At 49.0% G+C, this 15,365-nt stretch overlaps 1 protein-coding gene across 2 annotated transcripts in view; it reads left to right on the forward strand.

Moving 5' to 3' along the window:
• Positions 1-15,365, forward strand: part of NRXN2 (neurexin 2) — a 250,888-nt gene that overhangs the window by 159,929 nt on the left and 75,594 nt on the right. For both annotated transcript variants that reach the window (XM_063146186.1, XM_063146185.1), the window contains exon 14: positions 4,830-5,011. In XM_063146186.1, coding sequence (XP_063002256.1) covers positions 4,830-5,011 — 182 coding nt within the window. The remainder of the gene's footprint in view (positions 1-4,829; positions 5,012-15,365) is intronic.

A 15,365-nucleotide genomic window follows, 5' to 3' on the forward strand; every position in this document is an offset into this window, starting at 1 on the left:
AGGGATTGGAGCAAAACCCCATATGAGGAAAGGTTGCAACGAAAGGTTACCACAAGACGTAGTGATGGCCACCCATTTGGATGGCTTTAAAAGGGGGTTGGATAAATTCCTGGAGGAGAAGGCTATCAAGGGCTAGTAGCCCTGATGACTATGTGCTGCCTCCAGTATCAGAGGCAGTAAGCCTGTGTGCACCAGTTGCTGGGGAACATGGGGAGGAGGGTGCTGTTGCACCATGTCCTGCTTGTTCATCCCTGGCCGATGGCTGGTTGGCCGCTGTTTGAACAGAGTGCTGGACTAGATGGACCCTTGGTCTGATACAGCATAAGGGCCCTTCTTACATTCTTATTTTCTTAACGACTAGGACTGTTTAGCTTGGTGAAAAGGCGAGTGAGTTGAGACATGAGAGCACTCTTCAAAGACTTAAAAGGTTGTCTCACAGAGGAGGGCCAGGATCTCTTCTTGATCCTCCAAGAGTGCAGGACACGGAATAACGGGCTCAAGTTAAAGGAAGCCAGATTCCGGCTGGACATCAGGAAAAACGTCCTGACTGTTAGAGCAGTACGACAATGGAACCAGTGACCTAGGGAGGTTGTGGTCTCTCGCACACTAGAGGCCTTCAAGAGGCAGCTGGACAACCATCTGTCAAGGATGCTTTAGGGTGGATTCCAACTCTACTATTCTATGATTCTGTGACAGAGGAGTATAAAATGATGCCTGGTGTGGAGATGATAGGGAGGCATCTTTCTCCCTCTCTCAAAACACTAGAACCCAGCAGGGTCAAATCCCATGAAGCTGATCGGTGGGAAATTCAGGACAGAGAAGAGGAAGTCCTTCTTCACACAGCGCAGAGTCAAACTATGGAATTTGCTCCCGCACGAGGTAGTGATGGGCAACAATTTAATAAGTGGGTTAGTTACATTTTAAATTACTTGTGGCTACTAGTCCTGATGGCCATATGCCACCTCCAGGATCAGAGGGAGTGTGCCTACGTACAGCAGCGGCTGGGGAACATGGGCGGGAAGATGTTGCTGCACTCACGTCTTGCTTGTGGGTTTGCTGTGGGCAGCTGCTTGGCCACTGTGTGAACCAAACGCTGGACTGGATGGACCCTTGGCCTGAGCCTGCAGGGTGGGTCTTGTGCTCATCAGATCCCAAGTAAGCCCAAAACGTTGTGTGGTTGCATCGTACCCCTGGGTGTGGGTAGTTCTTAATGCTTTCCGTCTTTTCCGAGAACGGTCATTAGAAGGGTACGGTGACGTTTTGGGTGGTCTGTCATTCAGCCTATCGTTCTCACACACCTTCACTCTTTCCTACCTAGTTGGCACCGTTTTATCACCTCATTTATTTTTATCAATCTTTTAATTAGTGATAAAACGCTTTCTTTGGAGAGAGAGAGAGAGAGATGCACGTAATTGTGCTTAAATGAAAGAGCTCTAATATGATTTTTTATATATTTGCCTGCTGGTCACTGCCAATCCACACACACCCCCTTGTCGCTGCCATTTTAATAACTCACCCCAATTTTAAAAAAAAACTGATAAAAACGCATCTAAAAGACTTTGAATGTTTAAAACAAATAAATAAGCACTACGCAACAAATTCAATAATTGTTTTTTTTTTTAAAGAGAGACTGAAACGGGGGAGAAATGGTTTTAAAAATGGCTGCTCGGGAGAATTGCATTTCCCCACCCACAACAGCTATTAGTGTGGCTGGAACGTTGCAGCATGTGCTCACGCTAAATTGCAGTAGTTTGGGAAGTCAATTACAATTCCACTTGTAGTTTGCAGATCAAGAGCAATGGTTGGGGGGTCACCCGGCTGGAAGCAGCTCAGGCCTAGGAGTCGCTATTGTTTTCAGAAATGAAAACAACAGAATGACATTTAATAGGGATAAATGCCAAGTTCTACATCTAGGAAATAGAAACCAAATGCACAGTTACAAGATGGGGGATACTTGGCTCAGCAATACTACAAACGAGAAGGATCTTGGAATTGTTTTAGATCACAAGCTGAATGTGAGCCAACAGTGAGATATGGCTGCAAGAAAGGCCAATGCTATTTTGGGCTGCTTTAATAGAAGTATAGCTTCCAAATCACGTGAAGTTCTGGTTCCTCTCTATTTGGCCCTGGTTAGGCCTCATCTAGAGTATTGCGTCCAGTTCTGGGCTCCACAATTCAAGAAGGACGCAGACAAGCTGGAGCGTGTTCAGAGGAGGGCAACGAGGATGATCAGAGGTCTAGAAACAAAGCCCCATGAAGAGAGACTGAAAGAACTGGGCATGTTTAGCCTGGAGAAGAGAAGATGGAGGGGAGACATGATAGCACTCTTCAAAGACTTAAAAGGTTGTCATACAGAGGAGGGCCAGGATCTCTTCTCGATCCTCCCAGAGTGCAGGACACAGAATAACGGTCTCAAGTTACAGGAATAAAGTAGATAGAAGGCTGTGGTTGAATTTACAAAGCACAATAAGAGTGATAACACTCAACCACAAAGATTCACTTAGAGATGTAAAATAGATGCAATATATTAGAGATATAGGTGATATATACAACATATATATATATATACAGTTTGTAATCAATCTACAGAACAAGTTCTCCTAGCTGGTACATGTTCTTAAACCCCTTTAAACAAATCCAACAGTGCAAAACCTCCACAATAAAAATTAATAAAGAAAAACAAAACCAGAAATAATGTCCAATGTCCCAGCACTGAAGTTCACAGTAGCATTTTACATTTTTACAAAACTGCCTAAGAGCAAAAGTTTTAGATAATAATAGTTCGGAAGTATATCACTCCACACATTCACAATGACAGGCGTCTAAATGACATTCATAAGGCGTCTATTAAACATTCGTAATAAGGCGTCTAATAAAACAGTTGTCCGGTACATATCCTGTTTCGAAGTATCTTCGTCAGTTGGACGCTGTAAACGATACAAAAATATCTCTCGCAACATTGGTAACCAATCACATGAGTTGTCATATACTACATCCAGTACAAAAAACAATACTAAGAATCAGAATATATTGGCCTCACCCACTTGTTCACAAAGGGAGCCGTGGCTGTACATTTAGGGTGGAACCCTCCAACATTATGGAAATACATACTAAAACTTGTAGTTATAATTATAAAATACCCCAAAACCTAAATTGGTTTTACAAAACTGTACAGAAAACTATTAGGGCTTTCACGTTTCAGACCGCCAGATAATGCAGACATGGATTTTCCTGGACATCAGGAAAAACTTCCTGACTGTTAGAGCAGTACGACAATGGAACCCGTTGCCTGGTGAGGTTGTGGGCTCTCCCACACTAGAGGCCTTCAAGAGGCAGCTGGACAACCCTCTGTCAGGGCTGCTTTAGGGTGGATTCCTGCACTGAGCAGGGGGTTGGACTCGATGGCCTTGTGGGCCCCTTCCAACTCTGCTATTCTAGAATTCTGTGATTCTTTTACATTTCTATGCCGTCCAATATCCAAAGCTCTCTGGTGGGGCGTTTGCAGGGATCAAAGACCTTAAAAACAGATATTTTACCTACTTTAAAAACTGTTTACATGCAAACATATGAATAGACAACAAACACGCACGCACGCACACACTTTTAACAATCAACAATAAGAATTCCCATGACCTTATCATATGCTGCCAGATGCTTGAGAGAGAGAAGATGAAGATCTTAGCTTGGTGTTGAAAAAAATCCCCAATGTTGGGGCCAGGTGGGCCTCACTGGGGAGTTTATTCCATAATTAGGGGGCGGCCACTGAGAAGGCCCTCTCCTGCTGTCCTCCTTTGGAAGAGGCACCTAGAGAAGGGCTTTAGATAATGAGCGTAATGTCCGGGTAGGTTCATGCCGAGAGAGACTCTCCGTCAGGTATTGCAGTCCGCAGGTGTGCAAGGCTTTATAGGGTGAACCCAGCACCTTCAACTGGGCTCGGAAATATACCGGCAGCCAGTGCAAATGGGCCAGAATCTGTGTTATATGATAGACTGTCTTCTCCCTGTTCTATTAGGAAAATTACTTGCAAAAAGCAATGTGTATGTTACAGGCAATGTTGTGTACGGAAGTTCGCATATTAGCAGAGTTGTTCACGAAAATGCCTACGGACTTCCAAGCAAACTGTAAATAAATAAGTCTCAAATTCTGTTAGTCTGTTGCAGCGAAAACCACAAAGAGCTGACAAATTTATTCTGGTGCAAGCTTTTGCGCACTAGAGTCCACTTAGAATCATAGAATAGTAGAGTTGGAAGGGACCTACAAGGCCATCGAGTCCAGCCCCCTGCTCAATGCAAGAATCCACCCTAAAGATTCATCAGAGGCATGGAATATTATGGAGAGTATAAAAAAAAACAACCACCCGAAACTCTCCATAATATTCCATCCAGCCGATGAAGTGGACTCTAGTTTTAGTCTTTGTGTGTTTGGTCTGTTTCATTTCAGAGGGGGGAATTCTCAGAGTTCAGGATGAACTGAATTTAATATTGGAAGAATTAGGAATTCGGAGAATCTGAAATGGTCCAATTCATTCATCCCTAGTTGGGAAGTTACAACTAGGAACGAGGCCAGCTGGGCCAGCGGTTGGCTTGGCTAGAGCCCATACCTGCCCCCAGTAAATATTAGGGAACACTGTATGCTCTTAGAGGGCAGGGCCCTTTCCCCTCTGTGTAACTCAATTGAGGCACCGTCGCACACAAGCGACAGCAAATACCAAGAGTAAAACAGCCCCATCAGCTGGGCCCGGATGAAGGATCTAACTCTGCTAGTGTCCATAGGGTCTGCACGGGACCTTTCTTTCTGACCCTCTCTCGTTCTCTCGTTTTTCTTTCCAGCTGGCACCACGTACATTTTCGGGAAGGGCGGCGCGCTGATCACGTACACGTGGCCGCCAAACGACCGACCCAGCACGCGGGCCGACCGCCTGGCCGTGGGCTTCAGCACGCATCAGAAGAACGCCATTCTGGTGCGGGTGGACAGCGCCTCCGGGCTCGGTGACTACCTTCAGCTGCACATAGTAAGGATGGTGCGGGGACAGGCGCTGAGCCTGGGGGAGGTGCGGTATGATAGGGTGGGAAAGCAGGGCAGGGGTGGGCGGGTGGGGGGACGGAACGTCTCAATCAGGGGAGTAGAACTCCACACCTGGGGGCCATGTCCTAACCCCATGGAGGCCCAGTCGGGCCCTCTGCGTTCCCCTAAATGCCACGCCCCTTTTGCCTGGCTCCACCCTCTTTTCCCCAACCACCAGTCCTTAGGTTGTGCAGTTTCCCTCCCTTTCGAAATGGCCGAAATGCCTCCCCGAAAGCTTTTTGAGTGGCAGGAAGAGCTTGAAGCTAAAAGAGGCGGGTATTTTGGTCCCGCCCCCTTTTTGCCTTTGGCCCCGCCCACCACCGGAACACGGCCCCCGAGAGCTTCACTGAAATGGAATCTGGTCCGTGGGCTGAAAGAGGCTCAACACCTCTGGTCTAAATAGAATCTAGGCCCTAAACCAATGAACAAAAGTGGCCCGAATGATACAATTCCAGGGGATGTGGGCTTTCTGGGTGAGGGGAAAAGAGAAGTGGGTTTAGGGAGCAGGGGTGCGGGTGCGGGAGAGAGGGATGGAGTCTGCTCACATTCAGAAGTGAGTTTTCCAAGACCAGAGATTCCAAACTTTGTAGAGCTTGCCTGTCTGGCGGCGAGTTTATTTATTACATTTTTATTTGTGATAACATTTCTATCCCGCTGTCTCTCCTCTTGCAAGGAGCCCAAGATGGCTCACATGGTCCTCGTCCTTCTTAGCCTCACAACAACCTTGTGAGGTAGGTCAGGCCAAGAGTTAGTGAGGTTTGTGGCCGAATGGGGACTAAAACCTGGATCTCCCGAGTCCTGGTCGAACATCAGACGTCGTCCAACACCTTATCACATGACATCAAATGTGTGAAAGCTGTATCACATGGTGTCAAAGGGCTAGGAGGAGAGGAAAGACATAACCTGGCGCCGAAAAGAAGACCATGTTGGTGCCAGGTGGGCCTCACTGGGGAGAGGGTTCCATCATCAAGGGGGCTACCACTGAGAAGGCCCACTTCAGATGGTCTGGGAAACAGATTTAGAAATCCAAATTGAGGGGAAAGACTGGTATGCTTTCTGGGACAGACGCCCATTTGAAACAATATCAGCCAAAAATAAGGAATGAATGTTAGAACTGACCCACAGATGGTGTCTCACACCTAGGAAAATATCAGTGGTGAGCCCAAGGACATTGCCAGAATGTTGGAGGTGATTCTTGGGCACGGGAACATATATTCATATGTGCCGGTCTTGCCCTAAGGCAAATATTTTCTGGAAATCAACATTCCATGCGAATAGCTCAATAAGGCAGGCCCAATTTGTCTGTTTGGCAAATGGGCCCTGCAAAGAGACGTGCCTCAGCACTCTGCTCGCACTCAGAGGCCCTCTTTGCCTCTGATGCTGAATATTTAACTTCATGTCCCGGCTTGATTGAAGGAAGGAAGGAAGGAAGGAAGGAAGGAAGGAAGGAAGGAAGGAAGAGCGTCTATATAATGGGATTCTAAGTATACATGAATTCCATCACCGTTTCTGTTCATTTTTAAAAGAAATAATTATTTAAACTAATTTGATCTCATCATACTTTAAAATTAAAATGATTCCTGAAGATAATAATGGGGAGACGTTGATGAGAATCAGGAGTGTCCCTTTGTTCGTTTGGGGGCATTGTGTGTATTGGGGGGGTGAGCATTGTTTACGCCCCCCCCTGCACTGATGGCCCTCTGCCCAGCACCCTCCGACAACACCTCCTGGGCCACTGGGCGCCAGGCCCTGCGTTTTCCTTCTGCCTCTCTCAATTTCCAAATGGGGCACGCTGATTAATTCCTCGCCTTGTGTGAACGCGGCATCTTAAAACAAGCTGCAGGCGCTCCGTCCATCTCTGTGTCGTTCCTATTAATATTTATGCATTAATGGAGGTGCTTGATATTGGGAGAGGAGGAGGTGGAGGAGGAGAGGCAGGGAGGGAAGCGCGTTCGCTAATGAAATACTCATTGCCCGGAGCGGGGAGGGGGACGCACGGGGCTAATTTCTCTCTCCCATGCGCGCGCATGTGTCTCTGCGGCCGGGCACCCCAGATGGCTGGGTGCACAGTCATCTTTTGCTCGCTTTTTCTGAGCTGCCACAGATGCACATTGAGGCTCCTTGATTAGGGTTGCATATGTTTCGAGGCAGCGGCGCCTTTTCTTTTCTCCCTGTCTGGGGGTGGGTTCATTTCTCGCCTTTACGGGGACAACACGCTCACGTTTTGTTTCCGCGGGGCAAGGATCCCGCACAGAACCTGGATTTGGAAAGAAGACAAGGCGATGTCCTGGCTCCCAGATTTATCTCCCCAAAACGTCCCCACACTGGCTGTTTATTTTATTTTATTTATCTTTTGCATTTATCTCCTGCCTGTGAGGTCGGATAGGCTGAGAGCCAGCGACTGGCCAGAAGTCGCCCAGTGACCTTCATGTCCGAGCGGGGATTTGAACCCGGGCGTCGAGCGTCCCAGTCCAGCACTCTAACCACTGCACCACACTCGCTCTCAGCTGCAAGGCAAAGTGCAGGCGTGTCTTTTGCAAGGCCTGTGGCGCAAACCCCTTTCTACAAAGCCTTCCCGTTTTCCAAAGGAAGCCTTTACCTCTCACAGCTTCCTCGACTCCGCTTCTTAACACCCCCGGCCTCTTCTTGGACCTGGCGATACCAGTCCTGCTCTGCGGTACGCAGCCGAGATGAGCTTCTGTTATTGTGGTTTTGAACCACTTCCAAGACTTCTGGAGAGATTCCATCCTCTTCGCGTCCTCTTTTCGGCGTCTTTTAACCATCCCCCTTTCATTTCTCATCCGCCTGCCTCTCTGCTGAATTTGAGAGCACTGTGGTTGCTGTTTCCAATCTCTTCAACAGCTCTCACATCTTGCCCTTCGGTCCTGGGCTTCACCCAGGATTTGGCCCAGGGTCAACTCCCCTCCAGCCAGTGCTGTGATCGACGGTTCGAGAGCACAGACCTTGAGGGGATAGAGAAACATCACCTCTTTGCCATGACCAGAACACGCATTTATCGAGTCTGTACGAAGGTATTTGAAGTCACCCATTGCTACAGAGATAGAGAGACTCTTTCGGCTGGAGGGATGAACTCAGATTTAGAGAGACTCTCGTGGGGGGGGCACACATACCTGTGGTGGGCGTGACCAGAGGGGAAAGGGGTGTGGCCCCAAATATAAGGAATACCAGCCCTATCGTAGCTACCCATAATTCAACCTTAGAAGAGGCATTTCAACTGTTAAAAGCGGCACAAAAGCCAAGAAACCAGCAGACCGTTGGTGGTGGGGGGGGAAGGGGGCGGGGCCAGGAGAAAGGGCGGGGCCATCTGGAGAGCTGGATCAGGACAGGCCTGAGGTTTCTCATCCCTGAATTACTACAACGGTTCCTGCCTCCCTGGTTATGTTCTCCATCTCAAGATCATAGCCGTCACGGGTATCCGGATCGGTAATTTGTTCCCAGGACTAAGTCACTTTGGGGGCCCAGTGTTCTCTGGAGGATTCTCTGGATTCCCTTTCGAGACATCCGGTTTGTTTGGTTCTGTGCCAGGGGAGGCCGGTGGCTCCGAATGGGGGTGGCGACGTGAATCCATTCTGGGTTTCAGGCCCAACCAGCAAGAGCCTTAAAGGTGTCCAAGGTGCTGAACGTCGTTTGGTCTCAGAATTCATTCACGGCTGCTTCTCTCCCAGGCCCCAAATTGGAGCCACCCAATGCTCTCGCATGTACTAAACCTCTGCCGCCTCCAGAAAGCCCTTCCCCGGAGGTCATAACCCTTGGTCCTCTCCATTCGACCAGATTTCCGTTATGCCCACGATACTTTACATTCCAAGCACAGCCGCTTCCCCGCCTCTCAGTATTAGCATATGAGCACGTCTCTGGCATTTCCTTTCGCTTTAGTTACAGTGTTTTAGGCCGCCTTTAAGGGTAAAACCTCTCTCGTGTGCGTTTCTCCCTCCGGCCCTTTGAGTTTCTTCGGCTGGCTCTCATCTCCTACGCTAAGCTCGTTCTACAACGCCTACATTTCGACGATCAGAAATATTTTCACTCTCGCTCCACCCCCCCCACCAGGGACAAATAATCCCAAACCAGATGCTGCCCAGTTCCCACTGGTTTTTCCCGAGGGATCCATTTAGAAGCTGCTCAGCCACCTTTTGGATGGGAAACACCAGCAGTCTGGTCCCATTTCAGCTGAGGCGGATGCTGACCCTGTCTTACAGGTCTGGCTTGTATTAAAACTTCCCCTAGGACCTGGCAAATCCAAACCCCCTTTTCTTAATGCTGCCATTAGAAGATAAGAGCCCTGACGAATCAGATCAAGAGTGAAATCCAACATCTCCTATGTAGAGGAGACCCACTGAAATGAATGGGACTTTAGTCATGACTAATTTAAGTCCCATTCATTTTGATGGGTCTTTTCTAATTAGGACATGTTGGATTTTACCCCAAGGGTCCATCTCGTTCCAGCATTCTGTTCACACAATGGCTGAACTTCCTGTGGAAAATCACAGGTAGAAGGTGAACGTGCCAGCACCCTCCAACCCATGTTCCCCAGCAACTGGTGTCCATAGGCGTCCTGCCTCTGATACTAGAGGTGGCATCTAGCCATTAGGACTACTAGCCATTGATGCCCTTATCCTTCATGACTGCATCTTTTGAGGAAGCCTTGGGCACCACATCTCGGGGCAATGGGTCAGACTAAATGCCCTTTGGTGTGTCTTCTAAAGGAAGCAAGCTTTGCAGAGATGCAGGAATAACTGGTAGCGAGAAATCACAGTAAAAAGAAATCACAAACCACACAATGCAGGGGGAGGAGACTTAGTCCTTCATTTCATCTTATCCTCCATCTCGTCTGAGCATTGAGACTCCTCAGCTCCACCTGTGTAGCTGAGACTCCTCAGCTCCACCTGTGTAGCTGGCCTTGCACACGGAATAGGTAGCATTTGGGACAAAGCTGCTATAGAGGCCTTGGATTTCGGCTTCCTACCTAGCAGCCCAGCTTTGGCTTCTTGGACCATATTTCATTTATTTATTTGTTTGTTTGTTTATTTAAAATATTACTTGACCGCCTTCCTGGGCAGAAGCCTTCCCAGTGTGGTGTACAGCAATAAACATGTACAACCAATATGATATTAGGAACAATAAAAACACAATAAAAACAGTAAGGATACAATAAATACAGCAATAAAGACGACAATAAACAAGGCTACACTTTCCCACTTCGTGGGTGCCGGTGTGCTCCATGACCGCTGACCCCTCCCAAACATTATTTACAAGCCTTTATAGACTAAGGGTGACATCCAAATGCTCCCGCCAAGAATGCAGGTCACAGTGTGGCCTCCGTGCCCACCACAAACCCAACTCTCTGTATTTTGAATGTGCCATCTGCCACTTCTTCCTGCCTCCAAACCCCCAAATACTCACCTGAAAACTCCTAGAAACGCCACTCCCCAACGCAAAACAGCAGTTACCCCAGTGTGGAAACGGGAGCCCGGGGAATCGAAGCTACGAAATGAGTGACAAGGTTTCCGGAATGAGAGAGAGGTCAGTCTGTCACGGCTGCAATGGCCCTGCAAAAGCAGGCTCCCATTGACACCAGGCCTTTATCAGGCCCACCAAAATATCACCCTGCAAAGTGTGCAAACTTTCAAGGGCTCCAGAGCTTACAAGATGTTATAAAAAGGAGGGGTGGGGAGAGAATTGGAGGGGGCGAAGGGGGGGTTCTGACTGGGCGGTGAGGGCCAGGATCTCTTCTCGATCCTCCCAGAGTGCAGGACATGGAATAATGGGCTCAAGTGACAGGAAGCCAGATTCCGGCTGGACATCAGGAAAAACTTCCTGACTGTTAGAGCAGTACGACAATGGAACCAGTTCCCTAGGGAGGTCGTGGCCTCTCCCACACTGGAGGCCTTCAAGAGGCAGCAGGACAACCCTCTGTCAGGGATGCTTTAAGGTGGACTCCTGCATTGAGCAGGGGGTTGGACTCGATGGCCTTGTAGGCCCCTTCCAACTCTTACTATTCTATGATTCTATGATTCTATTTCTGCATGTTCAGTGTTCCAAGGTGGATGATGATGGTGATGGTGATTGAACATTTTTACTGCACACTTTCTCTAATGAACATGGGGGGGGCATACATGGTTCACCCCACCCACTCCAATTTTATCCTCCCAACAGCCCTGTGTGGTAAACTCACAGCGTTTACGGGGTCCTTGCAGGGTCACACACCCCATTTGAAGAACCACTTCCTTTTACGTGCCCTGGATCTGTCGACATTCTTACCTATGTTGTAACCTTGTTTTAGAGTGCTTTGACATTGAATGCCATTGCATCATCATCATCAATAACAACAACACCATTATTATGAAACAAATGCAGTATTTTTAAACAACAACACAGGTAGCAAGTTATCCAGCCGATACAAAATTGCAAGTGAAGGAGAAGCAAAGTTGCAAAAAAAAAAAAGACTAGAAGATTATTATTATTATTAAATGCTTTGCAAAAATGTTACAGCAGGTCTCTCAAGGCTTCCAGCATACTATTTGCTGGGGTAGTTGATAATAGCATTTATTATTATTATTATTATTATTATTATTATTATTATTATTATTCAGTCTCTCAGTGGTGTTTGGTACCTTTGATCATGGTATCCTCCTGGAACAAGATGATAAAATGGGCTGTGGATAGAGCCCCTGTTTTTCATGTAAAGGGTCCCAGGTTGCATCCCTGGAATTTCCAAGTAGGGCTGGTAAAACTCCTGCCTGAATCCCTGGAGGGCCGCTGCTGCCAGTCAGTGTCAACGATACAGGGCTAGAATCATAGAAGAGTAGAGTTGGAAGGGGCCTCTAAGGCCATCGAGTCCAAACCCCTGCTCAATGCAGGAATCCCCCCTAAAGCATCCCTGACAGTTCAGCTGCCTCTTGAAGGCCTCCAGTGTGGGAGAGCCCACCACCTCTCTAGGTCACTGGTTCCATTGTCGTACTGCTCTAACAGTCAGGAAGTTTTTCCTGCTGTCCAACCGGAATCCGGCTTCCTGTCACTTGAGCCCATTATTCCGTGTCCTGCGCTCTGGGAGGATCGAGAAGAGATCCTGGCCCACGGTGGCTAGGTGGACCTCTGGTCTGACTCGGTAGAAGGCAGCTTCCTATGTGTGAAGCCGAGCTGTGGGCGTGACGTTGGCGCTGCAGCAAGGGCACCCTCTCCCCGGCTGCCCTGTGGCATGTGCCAAGCGGAGGTGCTGCCACTAATGCTGCATGGCAGGAGAGCAGGCAGGCTGGCGCATGAAGCGCCCAGAGTGTCAGAGCGGCCCCTGGGGCTGCCTCCGTTCCACTCTGGCGCATTCGCCTCGCATCCCCTTCTCCGTCACAGCCCCGCCAGGCTAACGCAGGGCGACAGCGTAACCTACTGGTGCAGACGTGGTGGCGTCTGCCACCCCTCCCTTCCCCGCCACGCCGTGCAGCTTCCTTGGCCCAAGGCTCTTCCCAGTGCAGGAAGCCAGGAAACAGGGTCTAATCTGGGTCCCTACAAAGGGAGAGGGTCTAGACCAGCCTTCCTCAACCTGGGGCGCTCCAGATGTGTTGGACTGCACCTCCCAGAATGCCCCAGCCAGGTGCAGTCCAACACATCTGGAGCGCCCCAGGTTGAGGAAGGCTGGTCTAGAGGTTAGAGCAAGAGGCAGGACTCCCGGGTTCTCTAGCAAGGGAGGAGCGCCATATTGGGGCCTGGTAGAGAAGGGGAGGCCGGGATTTCTAGGTTCTTTCTGCAGGGTCGAACAAAAGAACAAAAGATTGTGGGGTTTTAGTATCCAGGACCCGGACTCCTGGGTCCCCCTCTGAGTTGCCGTGTGATACTTAACTGTGGTTGTCCTTCCTGCAAAGACCTGGACGAGGTGGAGGTGACTTGTGGTGGTGGCGTTGGAAGGGTAGAAGGAGGTCCATGTGTTGCTGGGGTGTGAAACCCCTTTCAGCTTGAGGGCTGGATTCCACTCCTGGGGGCCCACTTTCCAGTGATGGGCGTGGCCAGAGGCAAAAGGGGGAGGAGCTAAACATAACAGCCTGTTTTAGCTTCAAGCTCTTAACTGCCAACAAGTCAGCTTTAGGAGCGGCATTCACATCGTTTACAGCCTCCTCTCAGTCCTCTCAGGAGACCCTTTTACCTGTTCCCAGGTAGGGCCCTGTTGCCTGCCAAGCATCAACTGACCTTGGAACAAGAGAGAAGGAAACCTGATGGTGGGCAGGCTGTGGGCAGATGGAGGCAAAGCAGGGGTCCTCCAGCACGTGCGAGCGAATGTGCGAAAGGTTCCAAAAGGGAATCCATCTAGTGCCTTTCAGGGCATGTCAGGGAATATACTACAAAAGAGAAGGAGCTTGGAATTGTTGTAGATCACAAGGTGAATATGAGCCAACAGTGCGATATGGCTGCAAGAAAGGCAAATGCTATTTTGGGCTGCATTAATAGAAGTATAGCTTTCAAATCACGTGTACTGGTTCCTCTCTATTCGGCCCTGGTTAGGCCTCATCTAGAGCATTGCGTCCAGTTCTGGGCTCCACAATTCAAGAAGGATGCAGACAAGCTGGAGCGTGTTCAGAGGAGGGCAACCAGGATGATCAGAGGTCTGGAAACAAAGTCCTATGAGGAGGGACTGAAAGAACTGGGCATGTTTAGCCTGGAGAAGAGAAGATTGAGGGGAGACATGAGAGCACTCTTCAAATACTTGAAAGGTTGTCACAGAGAGGAGGGCCAGGATCTCTTCTCGATCCTCCCAGAGTGCAGGACACGGAATAACGGGCTCAAGTTAAAGGAAGCCGGATTCCAGCTGGACATCAGGAAAAACTTCCTGACCGTTAGAGCAGTACGACAATGGAACCAGTTACCTAGGGAGGTGGTGGGCTCTCCCACACTGGAGGCCTTCAAGAGGCAGCTGGACAACCATCTGTCAGGGATGCTTTAGGGTGGATTCTTGCACTGAGCAGGGGGTTGGACTCGATGGCCTTGTAGGCCCCTTCCAGCTCTACTATTCTATGATTCTATAAGGTCGATCAGTGTCTCCTGGTAGAGCTCTCTATGATTTACAGTGGATCACCCAGGGGTTCTGGCAAAAGCGATTTTTTTTTTTAAAAAAAAAGTCCCATTCCCTTCAAAGTTAGGTTGTTGACATGGAAGACAACTTGAAGAGAAAACCAGGAATGGTTGTTGGTTTCTTTGTATGGCAGGACCGTGAACTGAAAACAAATTCCTTTGCTGAATATGTGCACAGAGGGACTCTTGTTCCTAAATTACTCTTGTCTACTACCCTCTTTTACACCTGGATTCCGTTGGTGGCTCTCACAGTTCTAGTGAAACAAGGAAATATATGTCCAGTAGCGTCGTGGAGTCCCGGCACTTGATGTCACCTGCCAGCTCTCCTCAGACTTCTATTAAACAACCCATGAAGAGAACCCAGGTTGTTCACACAGCACGACAACCTTGAGTATGAGTTGGCATTGAATCATGGGTCGCCTTTGAATCATGCCTTGTAGTGTGGTGTAAACCCAACCACACCAACGAACTGTGGTTTGTTAACCACAAACAACCCTTGAAGAGAACCCTTGTGTTTTTGGTTGGGTTGTGAAGTCTGGGGTGTTTTTTTAAAAAACCATGGGTTGTCGTTACATGTGAACCCAGAATCGTAGGTTGTTCATGAGTTGTTTCTCTATGGGCTGTTTTCATTTGCCTACTTGCGTTGAAAAGGCAGTGGGCGGGAGCAGTATATATATATATTAAAAAAACAGCTTCTGTTCATGCCAGTTACTGCAGTGTCGCAAAGGCAGTTGGGATACAGGGACGGATCAGGCGAAGGAGGAGGGAAACAAGCCAGGAATTGAGAAAACAACCATGGTGGTCAACTGGGTTCCGCCTAGCCCTGGCACGCCTCAGCTGCGGGTGCCAAGCCGTCTCATGGGTAGAGACAGTATCTCAGGCAGGCTGGGGAAGGGGGGGGAGAGAGAGAGATTTCTTTCCCTCCCTCCTTTCCTCTCCAAGCTGCTCACAGCTGCCACGCCAGACAAAGCCCTTCTCTGCTGGAGCCCACAGAGCTTGGGAGATGCGCTTTAGCCGTGACACTTTCACAAAGGCAGCTGCCAGCACGCCCCGGTACAGCTTTGGATGGGAGACAGTGCGTGCGGCTGATTGGCAGGGGACCCTGGCCCCGGCGTGTGTGTCTAAACATCTATCCGTGTCACCAGTATTTCTGCCTATCGAGGCACTTCTCCCAAAGCAGCCTGCACATTTTATTCTATCTTTGCATGCGCCTGCTTTCTTCTGTGCAC

The sequence above is a fragment of the Elgaria multicarinata genome, chromosome 21, assembly GCF_023053635.1.
Source record: "Elgaria multicarinata webbii isolate HBS135686 ecotype San Diego chromosome 21, rElgMul1.1.pri, whole genome shotgun sequence".
In the NCBI taxonomy this organism is placed as follows: Eukaryota; Metazoa; Chordata; class Lepidosauria; order Squamata; family Anguidae; genus Elgaria; species Elgaria multicarinata.